Below are 16964 nucleotides of genomic sequence, written 5' to 3'. Positions count from 1 at the left end.
CCCACGGGACGGTGAACGCCTTGAGGGAGGGCCTGGCTTTTGCCCCTCGTGTCCCTAGCACTGAACCTGGCACGTGAATGCTTCTTGGCTGGGGCTGGCTGCTCCATTCCTGTCTTCCTAGTGGTCCCCAGCGCCAAGCACAATGAGGGCACCTAACTTCCTGAACTTCAGGTATGTGGGGTGTTCAGAAGAGAAGGCTTGGGGGATGGGAGAGGAGCCTGCCTCATTTGGAAAAGGGACAAGTCGGGGACAGCAGAGCCGTTTCCTGTCTTTGTATGCCCTGCCCCAGATGCTGCACAAGCAGCCCCTGGTATCCAGAAGGTGCTCCATAAATGCTCAATGAAATGAATGAGCTTGAAGGGAGTGGGGGGTGTCAGGAGGGATGATTTTGGGGTCACTCTTGGGCCTCTAGAACCCTTCCCAGCAAGCCCAGAGTTGGACGACCCTTCAAGGCTTGCCTGGGCTGCCCGCCCCTCCTGGCCCTGGCCCCAGGCTGGGGTCGTCACTGGCTGCCTCCCACACATGGCACTACTCACAGTCAGCTCCAAATTCCAACAGCTTGTGGGGCTCGGAGGTGATCTGGGGGGCCAGGACCGTCTTATTCCTCAGGGTGAAGTCGTCAGATGGGATGTTGTTCAGGGTTCCCAGGAGGCCCTGAGTGTGGTTGATGAATTTCTCAGGAAGAAGGATGTTCACACTCAGAAAATGTTCCTGGGCCTGGATTTCCACACCAGCCCCGGAGTTCAACATCACTGACACACTCTGGTTCCCAGACACTGACAAGAACATGCCTGAGAAAGGAATGGGGTGGGGATTCAGGCTGCGGGGTGGGCCCTCCCTGCACCCCCATCTTCCCACCCTTCCTCAGCCCATCCTAGGGAGATGCTGACAGGGTCCCATCCCTGGGGCAGTGAGCAGTGGGCAGCCCTTCCTCAGGCCAGGACTCCAGCATCACACACCTAGGGAGCCCTGGCTCGCCCCCAAGTCCCTAAAGAGCCTGAAGATGGGGAACTTGTCTTGAGAAAAAGAGCCAGGGGTCCAGGTGGCCTGTAAGCTCCCTAAGAGAGCAGTCTGGCAGTGAAGAGAACAGATCCCACCTTGGGCAGCCTTAGAAGGGGACACTGCCTCCAGGATTGGGTAGGGGAGGGTCTGGAGTGAAGGAACAAGTCCTGCTGAGCCAAGAGGCCCCAAACTCCCAACAGCCAAAGAGGTGTCCATCAAGCAAGGGATCATTTCTTCCACCCAGAAGCAGATTCAAGAAACTTTTCTGGGCAATCCGGAATGGCCAGCACACTGACTCTGACAGGGCCAGTGCTCTGAGCTGGGCAATCCGGGATGGCCAGCACACTGACTCTGACAGGGCCAGTGCTCTGAACTGGGCAATCCGGGATGGACAGCGCGCTGACTCTGACAGGGCCAGCACGCTGAGCTGTCCCTGCACATGAGTTTTCCTCGCCTGTCTGCCTCCTCATCTGCCAGGCTCCTGTAAGCTCATACCTCTCTCTCCCACAGATACTAAGAGTATTTGTGGGAGAATATGATCAAAGCTGATGTGGGTTGTGGTCTTATTTCATTGTTCACTCATTTCCTTTAACACATGAGCACCTAGAATTTCTTTTGCAAAGCTAATTATGCTGAAGATGTAAAGTGTCATTGTGAGTAGCAGGTTTGTGTAAACGGAAATACACCAGTGGGGTCTCATGAGCTAAAGCAGTGAGTTGGAGGAGAGGGGGTAGTTGCATTCCTCCATGACCCGGTTATCTTGTACTGAGGAACGCTGGCCTCCCCAGAGCTGACTGGGGACAAAGGGGCCCAGCGCTCTCTGGGACTGGCCTGGCCCAGCAGCCAGGTCTGGGCACCTTGCTTGGGCTGGCAGCCCCTGCCCCACTGCTTCCCCCCCTCCCTCCTCACCTCAGGGGAGCCGGCTCAGCCTCGGTGTCTCACCTTTCAGGTCTAACCAGCTCTGCTCACTGAATTTCAGGATCTCCTGATTCAGCAGCACCTCGAGGGCCCTGCCAGTCGGACCCCCGAGCCGGGCCTCCACCACGTCAGAGCTGTTCTCCTTCACCACCACGGCTGAGATGCCTGTTGCAGAGGCCTGGGCACCTGCAGGGCAAGGAAGCCAGGATATTGGCCAGCCCCCAGCTGGGGGCCGTGTGACCTCAGGCCTGAGCCCTCTCCCCTGGGACTGCCCCCACCACCATCAGTTTCCCCTGATGTCTGTTCTTCCCTCAGCTCCTGCCTCTCCCACTGTGAGGGCGCTCGCCCAAGATGGGGTAGGAATATCTGCATCCACGTCCCCTCTGACCCCTTCCGCCCGGTGACCTGAGCTCTGTGCCTCAGTGTCCTCAGCGGAACACTCGCCTGCCTCCAAGGAGATGGTGCCTATACACCCCTCGGAAACCTTGAGCAGTCCCCCATGACGGGAGAAGGCGGGGCAGGAACCCCAGGTCAGCGGCGGCCCTCACTCACCACTGGCCATCAAGGGTGGCTGCGTCCTGCCCTGCACCACCAGCTCTGTGAGGTCCGACTGTACCAGGACGTACTCTCCACGGCCGTTGAATGTAAAGTGGGTACCGTCAAACGTAAGGAAGTGAGGGTCCCCAAAGACTGAGGCTGGAACACAGAGAACACCCCAGGTCAGGGGCTGGGGGCAGGGACTGGAGGGATCCACAGTGGGGGGAGGAATCCCACCTGTTCCCCTCCCATGGCCCCCACCTGCCCAAGGACCACAGGCCAACTTGGAGACCCCTCTGCAAGATGGCAGTGACTGGCCCTTGGACCAGCCTGATGCCCACTAAGAATGCACCACCGTCCCAACTCTCCATATTTTCCATAAGAACATGAGAGATTTAACCAAACTCAGCTGAAATTCAAGGAAAAGATGTCTCCAGCTGCCTCCAATGCAAGAGGGGTGGACTGTCCCCTGTGCATGACCCTTCCTCATAGCCAATTCCCCGCCCCCCCTCTTCCAGGTCCAAGCAGCTCCCTGGCCTGCCCCCTCCCCCACACCTCAGCATGTCTCTGGCCTGTCCTCAGCCCCCACCCCCAACTCCCTGACCTTTTCTCTGCTCAGCCCAAGGCATCTCTCTGATGTGTCCCCCCACCCCAGCAGCTCCCTGGCCTGTCTCCCTACTCCCACCCCCCACCCCAGGAGCTCCCTGGCCCATCTCCCTCCTCCCACTCCCCACCCCAGAAGCTCCCTGGCCTGACCCCAGACCCCTCACCCAGGCGAGAAGGATGGTAAGTGCGGCAGTCACTAGAGGGTCGGAGGTCTAAGTAGAACTTGCAATTCTGGGACCATAAGCAGCAGTAGTAGAAGGAGATCACGTCATAGAGCCAGTGGGAGAGGCCGGGCACCCGGGGAGGGCGCCCATAGGGGTAGGAGCCCCAGTCGTGGCCACGGTCCGGGGTGCTGCCGCTTGACGTGTCCTTGGTCAGCACCTGCGTCCCCGATGCCGAGTAGCAGCATTGCTGACCCGCACCATAGCGGGGACTGTAAAGGATGGGGGTGGAGGGTCAGTGCCAGCACAGAGGACAAGGGTGACCCTCAGCTTGACTAGCCTTCCCTCCTTGTCCGACTCTGGACTTGGGTAACCTAGGCGAGGCGGGCTATGGACAGATGGGGAAACTGAGGGAATGTGACCGACCAAGGATATGACTGGGCAGAGAATGCCCAAGGCATAGCTGAAGGTGGATCAGAAAGCTCCCTTGCCTCAAATGCCCCCATTACTGCTTGGTTTGGGACTCTCCCAGAGTCCGGCTCAGCTGAGGCCAAGCTGGTGGCCATAGGCGCTGCCCCTTACCTCCCCTGAATGCTCCTCACACAGTGCACGGCTTCCGGGTGATATGTGCACGAGATTTCCTTCTCGATATCACAGCCATAATCCGTCTGCAGGAGAGAAATCCCCACCCCCCCCCAAGCATAAATGCAGCCTGGCCCAGCTCAGCCACTGGCCCCTGACCAGCCCAGTTTAGGTTATGGAGCCTGGGGACCCCAATAACTCTGGGGTTCAGGGACTTGGCCAGGGTCACCCTGGGAACAAGCTATGGGCCCACTACTCTTGACCCCCACCTCCCCTCCAAGAGCTCTGCCTCGCCCCCCACGGTAAGCACTGGGGCTGGACTCCCTCCCCCCCATACACACAATAAGCACTGGGGCTGGACTCCCCTCCCCACTGCCCTCCACAGGCACTCACAAAGAACCGCCCAGTGTCAGCCCGAGCCTGGGCCAGGGTGCAGGGGCAATCCTCCAACTCCGCCAGGAAGTTGGGCAGCTTCTGCTCTAGTTCGACCCAGTTCAGGCACTTGGCGGTGGCCCAGGCAGCAGAATCCTGACGGAAATCCTCCCCAAGGTGCCAGGCCAAGGCATGCTCACTGCTCCAGATTGCGGGCACATCCCTGTGGGAGACAAGGCCAGCGGTGAGCCTGGCTCTGGGCTCAGGCCTCCACCCCCATGAGCCTCACCCAGGATCCCAGAGACCCTTGGCTTCCTTCAACAGGCAGTGCTAACACACCAGCTGTGTGCCCCATGCAGGGCTAGGAACAGAATGCATCAAGTAAGGGAGGGGCCAGCTCAGCTGGGTGGGGGGAGTGAAGCAAGGGAGCCTGGAAGAACAGAGGGTCGAGAAGCCCAGGACCAGGAAAGGACTTGGTGGGCTCTGGTCCACTGGAGGTGCAATGGACAGGAGCCCCGCACTGAACATCCATCTGTGGGCACCTAATGACAGCCCCCCCAAGCATACATCTGTAGGGACCCCTGAGGTGACCCCACCGCCTGACAGTGCCCAGGACTGGCCCCCTGTGAGGTTGAATCAGCCCCTCTTGAGGCCCATGGCACAAGATGGGACGGCTCTCCTGGTCTGCACTTTCCTCCTCCCAGCTCCCACCTGACTTGCACCTCCCCCCCAGATCTGCCCAGGTCTCCTCTTCCTGTGGCCTTATCACTGCCCTCCCCCAACAGCCTGGGACTCCTGGCTTCAGGACACTACCCATCCAAGCCAAAAAATGATTCTCCTGCCACCTCTCCCAGGAGTTGGCCCTCCCCTCCTCAGGCACCGTGCTAGCCACCAGGCATCCATTGCCCCTGCCCTCAGAAAGCCCATATTCTATGGGGTCATCTACCCTTGCCCGCCACGCCTCTCCTGGGACTTGGCAGCCTCTTTCTCTTTCCCCACCAGGTCCAGCCATGGAAGAGGCAAAGGCTCACCACATCTAGACCATCCCTCAGCCCCCCCAGCCCCCTCCAGACCCACCCCTTCTGCCAGCCTGCCCTTAACCTCCTTCCTCCCAGTCCTGGCCTTCACTGTCCTGCCTCTAGCCTCCACCTCTGCCAGGCCTTTCCTGGTCCTCTGGCCTCACTTCTCTTCCCTCTTAATCTTGAGTCTGACTTTCCTTTCTTCATTCTGGATTCTGTCCTTCTCCCAGGCTCTGGCCTGCCCCTCTTCAGCCCTGGGGCCTCCCACCATCTGTCTTATCTAAATCTCCACATGAATGGCTCCTGTCATCTCCTGAGGGACCAGGAGAATGAGCCCAGAAGGAGCGTGTCTGGCCAGCTCCTGGCTCCAGGTCTCACCTCTTGCCATCAGTGTGTTTGCTCCCAGAGATGCGCAGGGCGCCCACCTCCCACGTCTGGTACTGGGGTTTGGCTGGCATCGGGGTGAAGGTGAAGTTGCCACGGTTGGGGAAGTTCAAGGCTAGGGTGTAGAGGTATGACCACTCGGCCTTCCATTCATCAGAGTAGGGCTTGCCTAAAAGGGGACAAAAGGGTTTCAGCCCCAGGCCTGGCCCCCCCCAGTGCCTCCTACTCAAAGGGCATGCTGTCTGTCATTTCCTATCTACCTAGGGGCCCTTGAACTCACTCCTCTCAGCCTCAGTTTCCCCTTCTGTAAAATGTTAGCCTTGATGACTTCTAAGGCCCCTCCCAGTTCTACCACAGTCCCACATACCACCTCCATCCAGCTGCCCATGCTGGGGCACCCTTTTCAGTCCAGCCTTACCTGTCTCTCGATAGCCCCACAGCTCAATGTTGACTCTGGGCTCAGGCAGCAGGGAGCTCCTCCAGGAGAGGGTGAGGTTGCCAGTGACCCCTGGGGTCCCATAATACTGCCACATGGTCTCATTGATCAGCTCACTCTTGTCCGAGTCTGACACTTTGCTGGGATGGACTGGGGGAAGGTGAGAAGGTGGTTAGTGAGGAATGCAGGGAGAGAAAAGGGTCCCTTAGGCTAAAAGCCCAGGGGCCAGGAGTGACCCAGCCCCTTCAGGGGCTTCAGAAAGGAGCCAAATCCTCTCTCCAGAGACCCTTCTCAAAGCACAGGTCCAATAACCTTCAGAAGCAACTTCCCTAAGGATGACCAAAGAAAAGGAAAACCCACGGGCAGAGGCCCTGGATATGGAATCCTGATGCTATATGTATCTGTGACCTTGGCCCAGGCCTTTGTCCTCCATTGGGCAGAAATGCTTCAGCGAGAGAAGATGAGTGTGACCACACTAGCCTAAAGGGCTCTGCCAGATCGTGGCCTCCATGGCTCTCCCCTGTGGGGACCAGCCTTACTCTGAGCATCTGTCCTTCCCCAGGACTCTGCGTCCCCTGTTCTCATGCAGCCTTCGCTCCCTGTCCCCGCCTTTCTCTGCCTAGCAGGACTTGAGCAGGGCCTGGATTATAGTTATTTTTGTATCCCTATTACTAAGCAACAAGCACCCTCGCCTCTACTCTAACAAGCATGTGACAAGCATCTACATCCTTGCATGTCATCTGCTGAGTGAAGGGCTGAGCAGCTGAAGCACATTTTCTATTTGCTCCTAGAGACAATATGGAACTACTGGAATTGAGTAGGGGATAGGAGGATGGGCTGGAGTTGGGAGAGACTTCAAGGCAGACCCCATCCCCCAGCAGCTATTAAAATAGTCCATGGGGCGGCCAGGTGGCTCAGCGAGTGAGTACCCGCACCGGCGTCGGGATGACCTGGGGATTGAATCTGGGCTCAGATACTTAGCACCACACCCAGAAATAACTGGCCATGTAACCTTGAGCAAGTTACTTAACCCTGATTGCTTAATAAATAAATAAATAAAATAGTCCAGGTGTGAGGTGGTGAGGGTAGGGGCAGCGTCAGAGGGAAGGAAGGGGGTACTGAAGAGATGCTGTGGAGGTGCAATGGACCAGAGATGGTGCAGAGGTGAAACGGACCAAGGATGGTGCGGACCAGGGATGGTGCAGAGGTGAAACGGACCAGAGATGGTGCAGAGGTGAAACGGACCAGGGATGGTGCAGAGGTGAAACGGACCAGAGATGGTGCAGAAGTGAAACGGACCAGAGATGGTGCAGAGGTGAAACGGACCAGGGATGGTGCAGAGGTGAAATTGATCATAGATGATGCAGAAGTGAAATGGACAGGCATTGGCAACAGTTTGGATATAGGGGATATGGAAGAGCCAGGAGCCAAGGACTCCAAGTATCAAGACTGGAAAGTTGCTCGCAATAGAAAGAAGAGGGGAGGGCTTGGAGGAAGAGAACAAGTTCAGTTTGGGAGTCAGTGAGATTGAGGTGTACCCGGGGAATCTGTGAAGCAGCTTGTGATGGGGAACAGGAGCCCCAGGCAGAGGCTGAAGCTGGGCACCTAAGCCCTGGACAAGGAAAACCATTCAACTGAGTGGAGATGCTGAGGTCAGAAAAGAGAGCTGGGGTCTATGAAGGTGTTTACCCACTTCCCACCTCACCGTGGTGAGAATGGGGAGCCAGGAAGTGATAGAGCTGCTGGGAGAAGGCTGTCTGCTTTAGGCCAAAGGGCCCCTCATTGGCCATACAAGATAGCTAGAGGAAGGAACCCTAGAGTTGAGATCAGAGGAACTGGATTCATTTTGGGGAAACTGAGGCCAAAAGAAGCCAAAACCAAGGAGAGGATCATAGACTTCAGAAAGGGATCTTGGAGCTCATCCAGCCTAAGCTCCTCATTTTACAGACAAGGAAACTGAAGCAGGGTCAGGTGGGGGTGGGGAGGGAATGTACCAGGGTCACATAGATTGGCAAAATGCAACAGAGGTTGGGTCAGATCCTCTTCCTGCCAGCTCTGGTTCCATTATGGGAAGGCTGGTGCCAGGAAAAGAGTTGTTTGGGGTCTGTTCTGACAGGAGAAGGTAGGGTGTACTGAGGCATTGTGAAGGATTATAAAGTGCTGTGGCTCAGAACCTGAGACCTACCACTCTGCTCCGGAAGAGTCCCCTCAGAGGCCCTCAGACCAAGAGGCAGCTGAGGAAGGGGCCTGGCTCAGCTGGGCAGGATCTGGGGCCCCTGCCCGGTCTCCCTTAGTCACATCTGCTGAAGCCATATAGAAGCCTCCCACTGTTCCATGCCTTGCCCAGGGCAAGGGGAGCCAGGTGTCCAGACCACAGCAGGAGGAGTCAGAGGGGGGCAGGAAAGGGGTTTAAGCGAAAGGGATTAGGCCCAGGAGAAACTGTGAGCCAGCTACTTCTGTTCTAGGCTGGGCCCTCCTTACTGTTGTGTGCCTTCAGACATGATCCTCTCCCTCTCTGGGCCTCAGTGGACTCTGAGGACCTGGCCACTGCCTCTGAGTCTCCAGAAGGAGACTCCTTAGGAATCCAAGATGGTCCCAGCACAGGGAAAACAGGTTCAGGAGCCAGGGACCAAGGGAGGAATGTCCTTTGGCCTGACGCTCATAAGTGAAGGGGGCAGAGCCCAGCCTGGGAATGGTTGGCATCCAGCCTTAGCATAGCTAGAGCTCATTCCTGGCCCAGGCTCTGTGATATGTCCATAAGGCTATCTGCATGGCCACCCATCCCAAGAATGCCGGCAGGCTGGCCAAAGAGGACAGATGAGGGAAAAGGCACTTGGTAGCCCCATGGAGCTGGTAGCTCTTACCTGCCAGCCAGGTCCCAGAACTAGGGAATGTCTCTCCACCATCCAGGGACACACTGAATGGAATCCGCCCACTTTCCAACAAGAGGGGTGACACACAGTGGATCCTGCCCTCATTGTCCATATGGCCTTGAGTTTGGATGGTGCCTTGAAACCTGAGGGCCGCAAGGAGAAAACATGGAGAAGACAGCTGGAGGGCTGGCCGGAAGAGGGAGGGGGGAGTTGTGCGCCTGGCCGGAGGGAGCAGGGCCCAACAAGGGAACCCTGGGCCTCTTGGCTGCTCAGACAGGCCCCTATTGCCCTGAGGCCAGGCCTGAACCTAGTGTGCTTTAAGGAGGACAGAGATGGGGGGCAGCTAACGGCCACTGCAGAGGGTCAGTTGGAGGGACTGAGCACCCATGGCTAAACAAGAGAAGCCCAGGGCCACATGGGAACTGGGCTCCTGTCTCTGAAGGCTCATCCTGTGGGGAGACAGCAGCTTTGTTCTACAAACAGAGCAAAGTGGGGGGTGGAAGGATAGAGGTTCTTTCAGGCTAGATGCACACACATCAGCTGTCCTAGTGTGGAAAGGGGTGCCTCAAGAGCTGTGGGCTTCCCCTCCTTGGAGGTCCCCATACAGGAAGGCCCAGCAGCTGAGTAGATTCAAGAGAGTAGGCCTTTGGCTTTTGAGCCAAACTTAAGGGTGGCTACCATGCCTGCAGGCTCTGAACCTTCCTGATATTGGAAGCCCCCTACCCCAGCTCCCCTCTCTAGAGAAAGGACTCCTCAGGGACCCCTGTGGGATCTGGGAAATAAAGCACACTTCAAAAGTCCCAGCTCACTCAGATTTGGCTTCTCTGCCCCCCTACTGTGTGCTAAACAAATGTTTGTTGACCTGACACCTGTCTGACAAGGAGAACAGGTATAACCCAAGTCAGGGACTCTCCCCAGGCACACCACCTCCTCCTCTTCCTCATGTGAGCTCTCACAGGCTCAAACCAGCCTCATCCCACAGGGCTCCAGGCTTCTCTTGGGCAAAGAGGGAAGACTCAGGGCCACTGGGGGAGAGCTGTGTCATCTGGCCCCCTTCAGGCCTCTCAGGCTTCCCTCCTCACCTCCCAGCTGCCCTCCTTCCTCACCTCTCCCTCTCAGGCCTCCCAGCTGAGCTCAAATGCCCCCTTCTTGGCCAAGGCTCAGGAGTGGCCTCTTCCCCTGGATGGCCGTGCTTTCTCCCCTCCAGGAATTACTCACCTGCAGACCACAGAAGTCACTGAGGCTGGGGAGACCCATGGCTCACTCAGCACCACAAAGTCTTTTCCGCCCATTACAGAGCCTGAATAGGGTGAGATCTCCAGGCAGAATCGCGGATAATCAGGACAGCAGGTGTTCAGCGATGAGCAGGTCACATGGCATGAGCAGTTTCCTCTGAAGTCCCCACAGTGCTCAGCACAAGATTCCAGGGCCTCTGTGAAGAGAGACCCCAAGAGCTGAGCCCAGGTGGGGGGGGAGAGAGCAGAGAGATCCCACTGGCTGAGCCCAGGCACCCCCAGGCCAAGGTGGGGAGGGGCAAAGAGACCCCAGGCACCCCCACGCCAAGGGGGGGAGGGGCAAAGAGACCCCAGGAGCTGAGCCTAGGTGGGGGGGAAGGGAGGGAGCAGAGAGATCCCAGTAGCTGAGCCCAGGCACCCCCAGGCCAAGGGGGAGAGGCTCCAAGGGGCCCTAGTGAGCCTTTCCCAAGAATGGATACATCTGTCCATACCCAGAGGGAGGCAAAGGACCAAGGGGGCACAGGAGCCCAACAGCCCAGGCCAGCCCAGGTTCTTTGGTGCAATAATACCCAGGAAGATTCACTCTGGGAAGAAAGAATGTGAGTGAGTGACCTCTGGACACTGAGGCCAGTCCAAGCCATGGAATGTTCACAACGGATGACTGAAAGTTCTGAGGCCCAAAGGTCCAAGCTTGGCAGCCATCTTCTACCAGTCCAGCTCCTCGGGCAGGGACCCCTCTCCCCAGGGCTCTCAGCCAACGCCCCTCCTTTCCCACAGGAGATGGGGCAGAGAAGGAGCCACTGGCAGGGTCAGTCACAGCCCTCAATGGCAACGGGAGGATTTGCACCCAGGGCGAGCTCACTACCCCTCCTAACCTTCACAGGGCTGCCCCAACTCCGCGGGAGAGTCCCGCGTGCCCTTGCCTCTAGGCTGATCCTTCAAGGTGTCCTCCACTGGCTGAAGGCGCCTGCCCGGGTTTCCACCCCTGTTCCCTTTCGGGAGCCTGCCCCTGATTCCCGCTCCTGCCTCCGCGGCCCCCGGCTTGGGCACCGGCCCCCCTCCCGTGCCCCCGGCTCGGGAGCCTTGTGCTGGATAGGGGTGAGCTGCGTAGAGCCAGGCTCTTTCTCCCTCCTGGTTCTTTTTTCTCCAGAGGATCGCCCTTAGCGGCTGGGTGCTGGACTGGAGGGGGCGGTGCTCAAGGGAGTGGCGATGAGCCCCGCGGCTGGGAGTTGGCTCACTTTCTGGCTGAGCCCTGCAGGGAGCCCCCATAGCCAGGAGCTCAGCTCCGGGGCAGCCAAGAGCCCCCAGTCCAGGGACATATCCTACGCGGGGGTGAGGGGGCCAGGGTTCCTTGGGTTCCTCAGCAGCCGCTCCCTCCTGGGCGCCCCCCTCCATAAGCACAGCCTTCCCCCCCCCCCCCCCCCCCCCCTTCCCTCTCTCCCCGGACCCCCCGCCCCGGCAACGGTCCCAGAGAAGTGATTTACCCCTCAGTGCAAGCAATGAGCCCGGGGGCCTCGGGTAGAGTGGCGGACTGGGGACGTGGGGACGTGGGGCGGGGTATTGCGCTCAGGGGTCCAGGAGCCAGGGCCGCTCCGTACAAGGCTCCGGAGGCATATGGTCCCACTAGAACGAAGAGGTCTCTAGGGCCTCTGGGGAAGCCTCGGGAGAGGCAGAGACCCAAACAAACACGGCTTCTGAGCGTCTCCGCCCCAGAAACCCGAGGGAGCTCGGGCACGCGCAGGGGCCAGGGGCCCAGCCTGTTCAGTGTGTGTCTCCTGGATCCCCCCCAACCCCCTCCCAGGGCGGCGAGGGCTGAGTGCCAGCCCTCTGACGCACACCAGTCCTCTGGTCCGGGACACCAGACCGGGCGGTCCTCGAGTACCTGCGGGCATCCAGAGAGTCCCACTGGCTAGCAGCGCGAACCACCACAGCCACATGGCTGGACGGCCTCAGTGTTGCCTCCCCAAGCAATGGGCCAGCGGACTGGTGAAAGAAGAGAGCAGGAACCAGATGGTCTCTGTGCCTCTACCGGGAGGGCACTTAAAGCCTGTTCCCAGGCGGGTCCCAACTCGGAGCACCGCCCCTCCTCCTCCAACCCCTCCCCTCCCAAAGTCCGAACTGAAGAGCCCTTGCCCCAAGCTCCGCCCCCAAGGCTCCACTCCGCCCAGTTCAGCTCTGGGTGGCTGGAGGTGTGAAGGAGGGAAAAGAAATGGGTCGGGCTGGGGCTGGGAGGGCTAGCCTCATGTACCCTTAGGGCCTAGGTTAGGGGAAGAAAAGGGAAAGGGGAGGAAGCCCCCCCCCCCCCAAAAAAGGCCCCCCCCCCAGGGCCTTCCCCCAGACCCCACTCAATCCCGGGAAGGTGGTAACCCCCATGGAGATCATCCCACGCGGGGGATGGGGGCCTGGAGGCTCGGCCTTATTTCTTCCTCTCATTGAGGGCATGGGGCTGTTAGCCAGGCTTGTAGAAGGGGGGGGGGGGGGGGCACGGCCCTGAAGGCTTTGGGCGAAGATCCCCTGGGGCGAGCGGTCAAGTGCAAAGGTCCAGGAGTGAGCTCCAGCAGGAGGCTGTCTGCTCCCTGAGGGCAGGCAGCCTGCCCTTGTCGGCATTCCCAGGGCCTAACTCCTTGCCTTGGCACTCCACAGGGGTTTCCCAAGTGCTCATAGGCTGGGTGGTCCTAGAGTCGACTCGGCTGCCTTGGGGGTAGCTCCCCCACCTTCAATGATTGCCCTGGCCTGCCCGAGTTGCACACTGAGGACTGAATGAGAAAGCATCCTTCCCTCCCTTCCTCCCTGCAAGGAGCTGATTTGCTGGTCCGCAGATCCCCAAATCGGGTTCCAGAGACTGGAGTGTCTGGAGACAACTGGGGCGCCAGAGGTCACTCTCAGATGTCAGCCTCAGATGTCTGAGCCAAGAGCCTTGAACGATCAGAAGAATGGGGGTGAGGGGCTGTTTGGGGTCTTGAGCCCGTGCCCTGGCAGAGAGAGGCAGCGGGCTGGAAGGGGAGTGGGCTAGGCAGGGAGCTTGGAGCCAGAGAGGCTTCCTTGGCCTCGGTGTAAGCCCCCACTGTGTACCAGGCAACGTGCCAGAGACAAAGCCCAAAGCAGGGCGAGCCCTGCCCTTTCCCATTGAGGTCCATCGTGGAGACCTCCTCAGCTAAATGGATTCACCAGTGTGTGAACCTATGCATGGAGCCCCAGAACTGTAAGAAGGAGATGCCTACTGTGTGCAGGTGCTGCACTCCCGGCTTTGCCCTGGCGCTTTAGGGTTTGCAAAGTCCCCTTTCACTATGTCCTTGGATCTTCACGAGCCTGGGCTCTTATTCCCCCCTTTTACAGATGAGGAAACTGAGGCAAACAGCCCAGAGTTAGCAGCTAGTAAGTGTCTGAGGCAGGGTTGCACTAGGTCTGACTCTGGGCCCACGGAAGCCACTGTGCTGGCACCTGGCACCACCCAAAGGCAGCCAGAGAAGCCAGCCTAGCATCTGGAAGACCCAAGTTCAAATTCTACCTAAGACAGTTACCAACGGAAACTCTCCATGCCTTGGTTTCCCTGTCTGTAAAACGGGGGTAATGACGTTAATAGAGCCTGCCTCCCAGGGTTGAACTTTGCCAACCTGAATGAGCCACAGAAACTTCGGCTATCACCACTGAACCTCTCAGTCTCAGTTTCCTCAGCTGTAAAATGGGGATAATAATGGCCGCTTCTGTTGTGAGGCTCGGATTAGGTAACAGGCAGAGCAAAGCTGCACCTCAAAGCGCTGCTGAATGCTGTCTTGATTGTAGCTTTGGCCTGGCGGGTGACGTGGCCGGGACACCCCTGAGTGCGGAGGAACTAGGAGAGAGGAAACGCAAAGGTCAGTCCCAAGGTAGCTGGGGGGAAGGCAGACAGCGCAGTGCTCACATTACAGGTGTAGCTGTGGGACATCCTGGGAGCCACCTAACTATGCTGGCTTGAGCCCCCATCCCAGTACAACTGGGAAGCCCAGCCATAATCGGAACTGCCACGGCTCTTTTCAGAGCCCAGTAGACCGTGAGTACATGCATTTCAGGATTAAAACTCTTGGGGAAAAAAAGAAAGAAAGTCTCTGCACTCATCTCCCCCAGGAATTACCATCTAATCTTCCCAATTCCTCAATTCCAGGGGGAAGGGAAGCTCTGGGTGTGGGAAAGGTCTGGCCAAGTCCCTGAGGGGCTGATCCAAGCTGTCCCGCTCTACCCAGGCGCGGGGAAAGTCAAGCACAGTCAAGTCCAGGAAAGAGGGGTCCGCACAGTGCAGAGGAGGAACCAGGGACCTGAGGAGGTGCGGGCTGTGAGAACCCTCTAGAACTCTGATTGAATCTTCCCATTGGTAGAGGCATTTGCCTGAGGTCATGAGCCTTTCTGCCCCAAAGCTCGGTAAATAGCCTAGCCCTCCTTTGTCCAGCTAGCCCCCACCCTAGATCCTCCCCAATATCTATACACCCTTAAACTAGCCAAACCCTCCATTGTCTCTTCTCTGGGTAGCCTCCAGCTACTTCCCTCCTTAATCTCTCATCCCTAGAGTCGGACCTCATTTGACTCCTTCTGAAGCCCCTCCCCAAACTGCTGCTCCAGACCGTTCCTAGATTCCTCCGGCCACATTTCTGTAGATAAGACCCCATCTTTCCCCCATGAGGAGAGAGAAGGCAGAGAGAAAGCCAGAGAATTTTCTAGCACAGACTCATTCTGTGTCAGATGATTCTGGCCCGCCAGTCTACTAAGGCTCCTTAAGTGTCTACCCAATATGGCGAACCTTTAATAAACTTTCTTTTTCTTTGGGTGAGAGAAGACTTTGAGTCGAATTCATTCGGCAGGACCTGACATGTTGGTATTTTGGGGTCTTGAGCACCCCTAAACCCTAACCTCAATTTTATGGTGACCTCTACAGACCCATTCTCTGGGGAAGTCAGTGGGAAAGGAAGAAGGAGCTCTCCTGAATGCCATGCCCCAGAGCCAACTGCTTCTGAGGAGGAGGGAAGGGGGTTTTTAGTGAGGGAGACTTTTCCAAGGCATGTAGGGAAGGGAAAGAGGCCAGCTGACAGCCGGGGGTGTGACGTTGGCAGAGCTGCCTCTGGGGAGCTGAGGCTTCCAGTGGAAGCTGGGAAAGTGAGATGGGGGGCGGAGGCGGAACCTACTCGGCTGGCGGAGACTGACTGAGTGAGAGAAGGCTAGGCGCTCCACCGCTGCCAGTTTGTGTTTTCTCTAAGAATGAATGAACAACCTTTGCTCTAGAAATGACAGATAAAAGATGACTCATGGGGGCTGAACCCCAAGATAAGGAGATAAGAATTGTGCACCCGGCCGTCCAGATTGTGTCCCCCCTCCCCGCCCCCGTGACACCCTCAGGTCCGGGAAGGACTGGCTGATGGGGAGGGGGAGGGTGCTTAGCCCCTAGCAGGGTCATGTGAGAGTCTCTTCAGGGCAGGAGAGGCAGCATGGGACTGGAAAGGGGCGAGAGGGAGCCCGAATTTCCCAGAGGATGAGATCCGCATCTCCAAGATGTAGGAGAGGCAGGAGAGATTGACTTCAATTCCCAGGAGAAGTCTAGAGATGGTCACCAACGCCTTCAAAGGGCTCAGGCCAGCCTCACCTCTGTGGCAGGACAGCGTCGGTGAAAGTTCCCTTTTCTTGATGGGGAGGGGTGCTCTAGATAGATTCAGGACATGGTGAATGACCAGAGAGGCCCGGAGAGCCCTCCTGAATGGCTGAGCATCAGCTTGGGAAAAGGAGTCTCCAGTGGAGGGCCCTAGGGATCCTCACTCCAACGTGACCCGCCATCTCTCCATGGTGAAGGCATGCTCACCAAATGGTTCAGGGCATTGGGCTGAATGCGATAAGACTGAAATTTAATTTAATAGGGAGAATGTGAGGTCCAAAGAACGTGTTTCAAGAGGTGGGGCAGTGGGGCACAAGGCACTTTGAAGAAAAGATGGGAGGGCCGTGCCCTGGAATGCAAGCTCCTGTCTGCACAGTCAATCAGGGCGGCGATGAGCCTTGCCTGGGGTGCGAGGACAGAGGAGCCAGCAGGGTCCAGGGAAGGCCCCACCAGCCTGCCTCTAGTATCTGATCCCACTGGCAGTTCTGGGAATCACAACGTAGGAAGGACCAGAGTAACCTAGGGAGCGGACCTGGGATGAGCAAGGCCTGGGGCTTGATGGAAAATGTATGGTCATGTCAGGGCAGACTGAATGGACCCGGAGAGTTGCAGGACCACACCCTGAGACAAACACCTGGGAGCTGGTTGAGAGCAGTGTGGGCAGTTACCCTGCAGAGGCCACAGAGCACGCTTGCCCAGATCTGGCAGGGAAGCGGGAGAGGTCCCTAGACCCCAGCAGCAGTGCAGCTGGGATTTGGGACCCAGCACTAGGGCCAGAGAAATCCCAAGCTTCAGGCCAGCAGAGGCCCTCTCCAAAATGAGTCCCAGACCAGGCAAGTGGAAACCTGAACCACCAAAGGTCCCCTGCTATTCACCAAGGAGGTGATGCGCTTCCCAATAGAGGTGGCCCCAGCAGAGAGGAAAGAAGAAAGGGGAGCTCAGCCCCCAAAGAGAGCCTTTCCACCTGGGCAGAGGTCCCTCCACCAAGGAGGGAGGATGGGATCCTGTGCCACACCCTGGCTGCTCAGTCTCATGAGGAGGAGCCCCTGCTTGCCGAAGCAATGTGCCTCACTTACATTCCTCCACACCCACACTCACCTCACACACTTGCCCTCTCGGGTCCCCACCGTCTATCTGATGTTCCAGGGCAGGGCCAATACAAGGACAAGAATGGCCAGAGGGCTGGGAAGGTCAGACAAGAATGGCCAGAGGAAGGTCAGGGCTG

General features: G+C 58.0%; 1 protein-coding gene and 1 pseudogene across 2 annotated transcripts in view; one reads left to right on the top strand and one right to left on the bottom strand.

The window, feature by feature from the left end:
* LOC138167675 (zinc finger protein 850-like) overlaps window positions 1-16964 on the top strand; it is a 762790-nt pseudogene that overhangs the window by 136316 nt on the left and 609510 nt on the right.
* The window catches only part of SUSD2 (sushi domain containing 2), a 423767-nt gene that overhangs the window by 2983 nt on the left and 403820 nt on the right, over window positions 1-16964 (bottom strand). The window contains exons 2-12 of one of the 2 annotated variants that reach the window (XM_069096626.1): window positions 12008-12142; window positions 10109-10322; window positions 8882-9033; window positions 6000-6167; window positions 5576-5750; window positions 4200-4401; window positions 3807-3892; window positions 3228-3496; window positions 2473-2616; window positions 1945-2106; window positions 537-791 (exon numbers count right to left, since the gene is read on the bottom strand). In XM_069096626.1, coding sequence (XP_068952727.1) covers window positions 537-791; window positions 1945-2106; window positions 2473-2616; window positions 3228-3496; window positions 3807-3892; window positions 4200-4401; window positions 5576-5750; window positions 6000-6167; window positions 8882-9033; window positions 10109-10322; window positions 12008-12062 — 1882 coding nt within the window. In that variant the 5' untranslated portion in view covers window positions 12063-12142. Of the gene's footprint in view, window positions 1-536; window positions 792-1944; window positions 2107-2472; window positions 2617-3227; window positions 3497-3806; window positions 3893-4199; window positions 4402-5575; window positions 5751-5999; window positions 6168-8881; window positions 9034-10108; window positions 10323-12007; window positions 12238-16964 lie in introns of those variants that run through there. The other variant, XM_069096627.1, reaches the window with a different exon arrangement.

This window comes from Petaurus breviceps, unplaced genomic scaffold (genome assembly GCF_028583685.1).
Source record: "Petaurus breviceps papuanus isolate PSGF00001 unplaced genomic scaffold, PetGlider_PUasm1.0 287, whole genome shotgun sequence".
NCBI classification, from domain to species: Eukaryota; Metazoa; Chordata; class Mammalia; order Diprotodontia; family Petauridae; genus Petaurus; species Petaurus breviceps.
The sequence above is the reverse complement of the archived record's forward strand: the minus strand, read 5'-3'. Positions and strand labels throughout refer to the sequence as shown.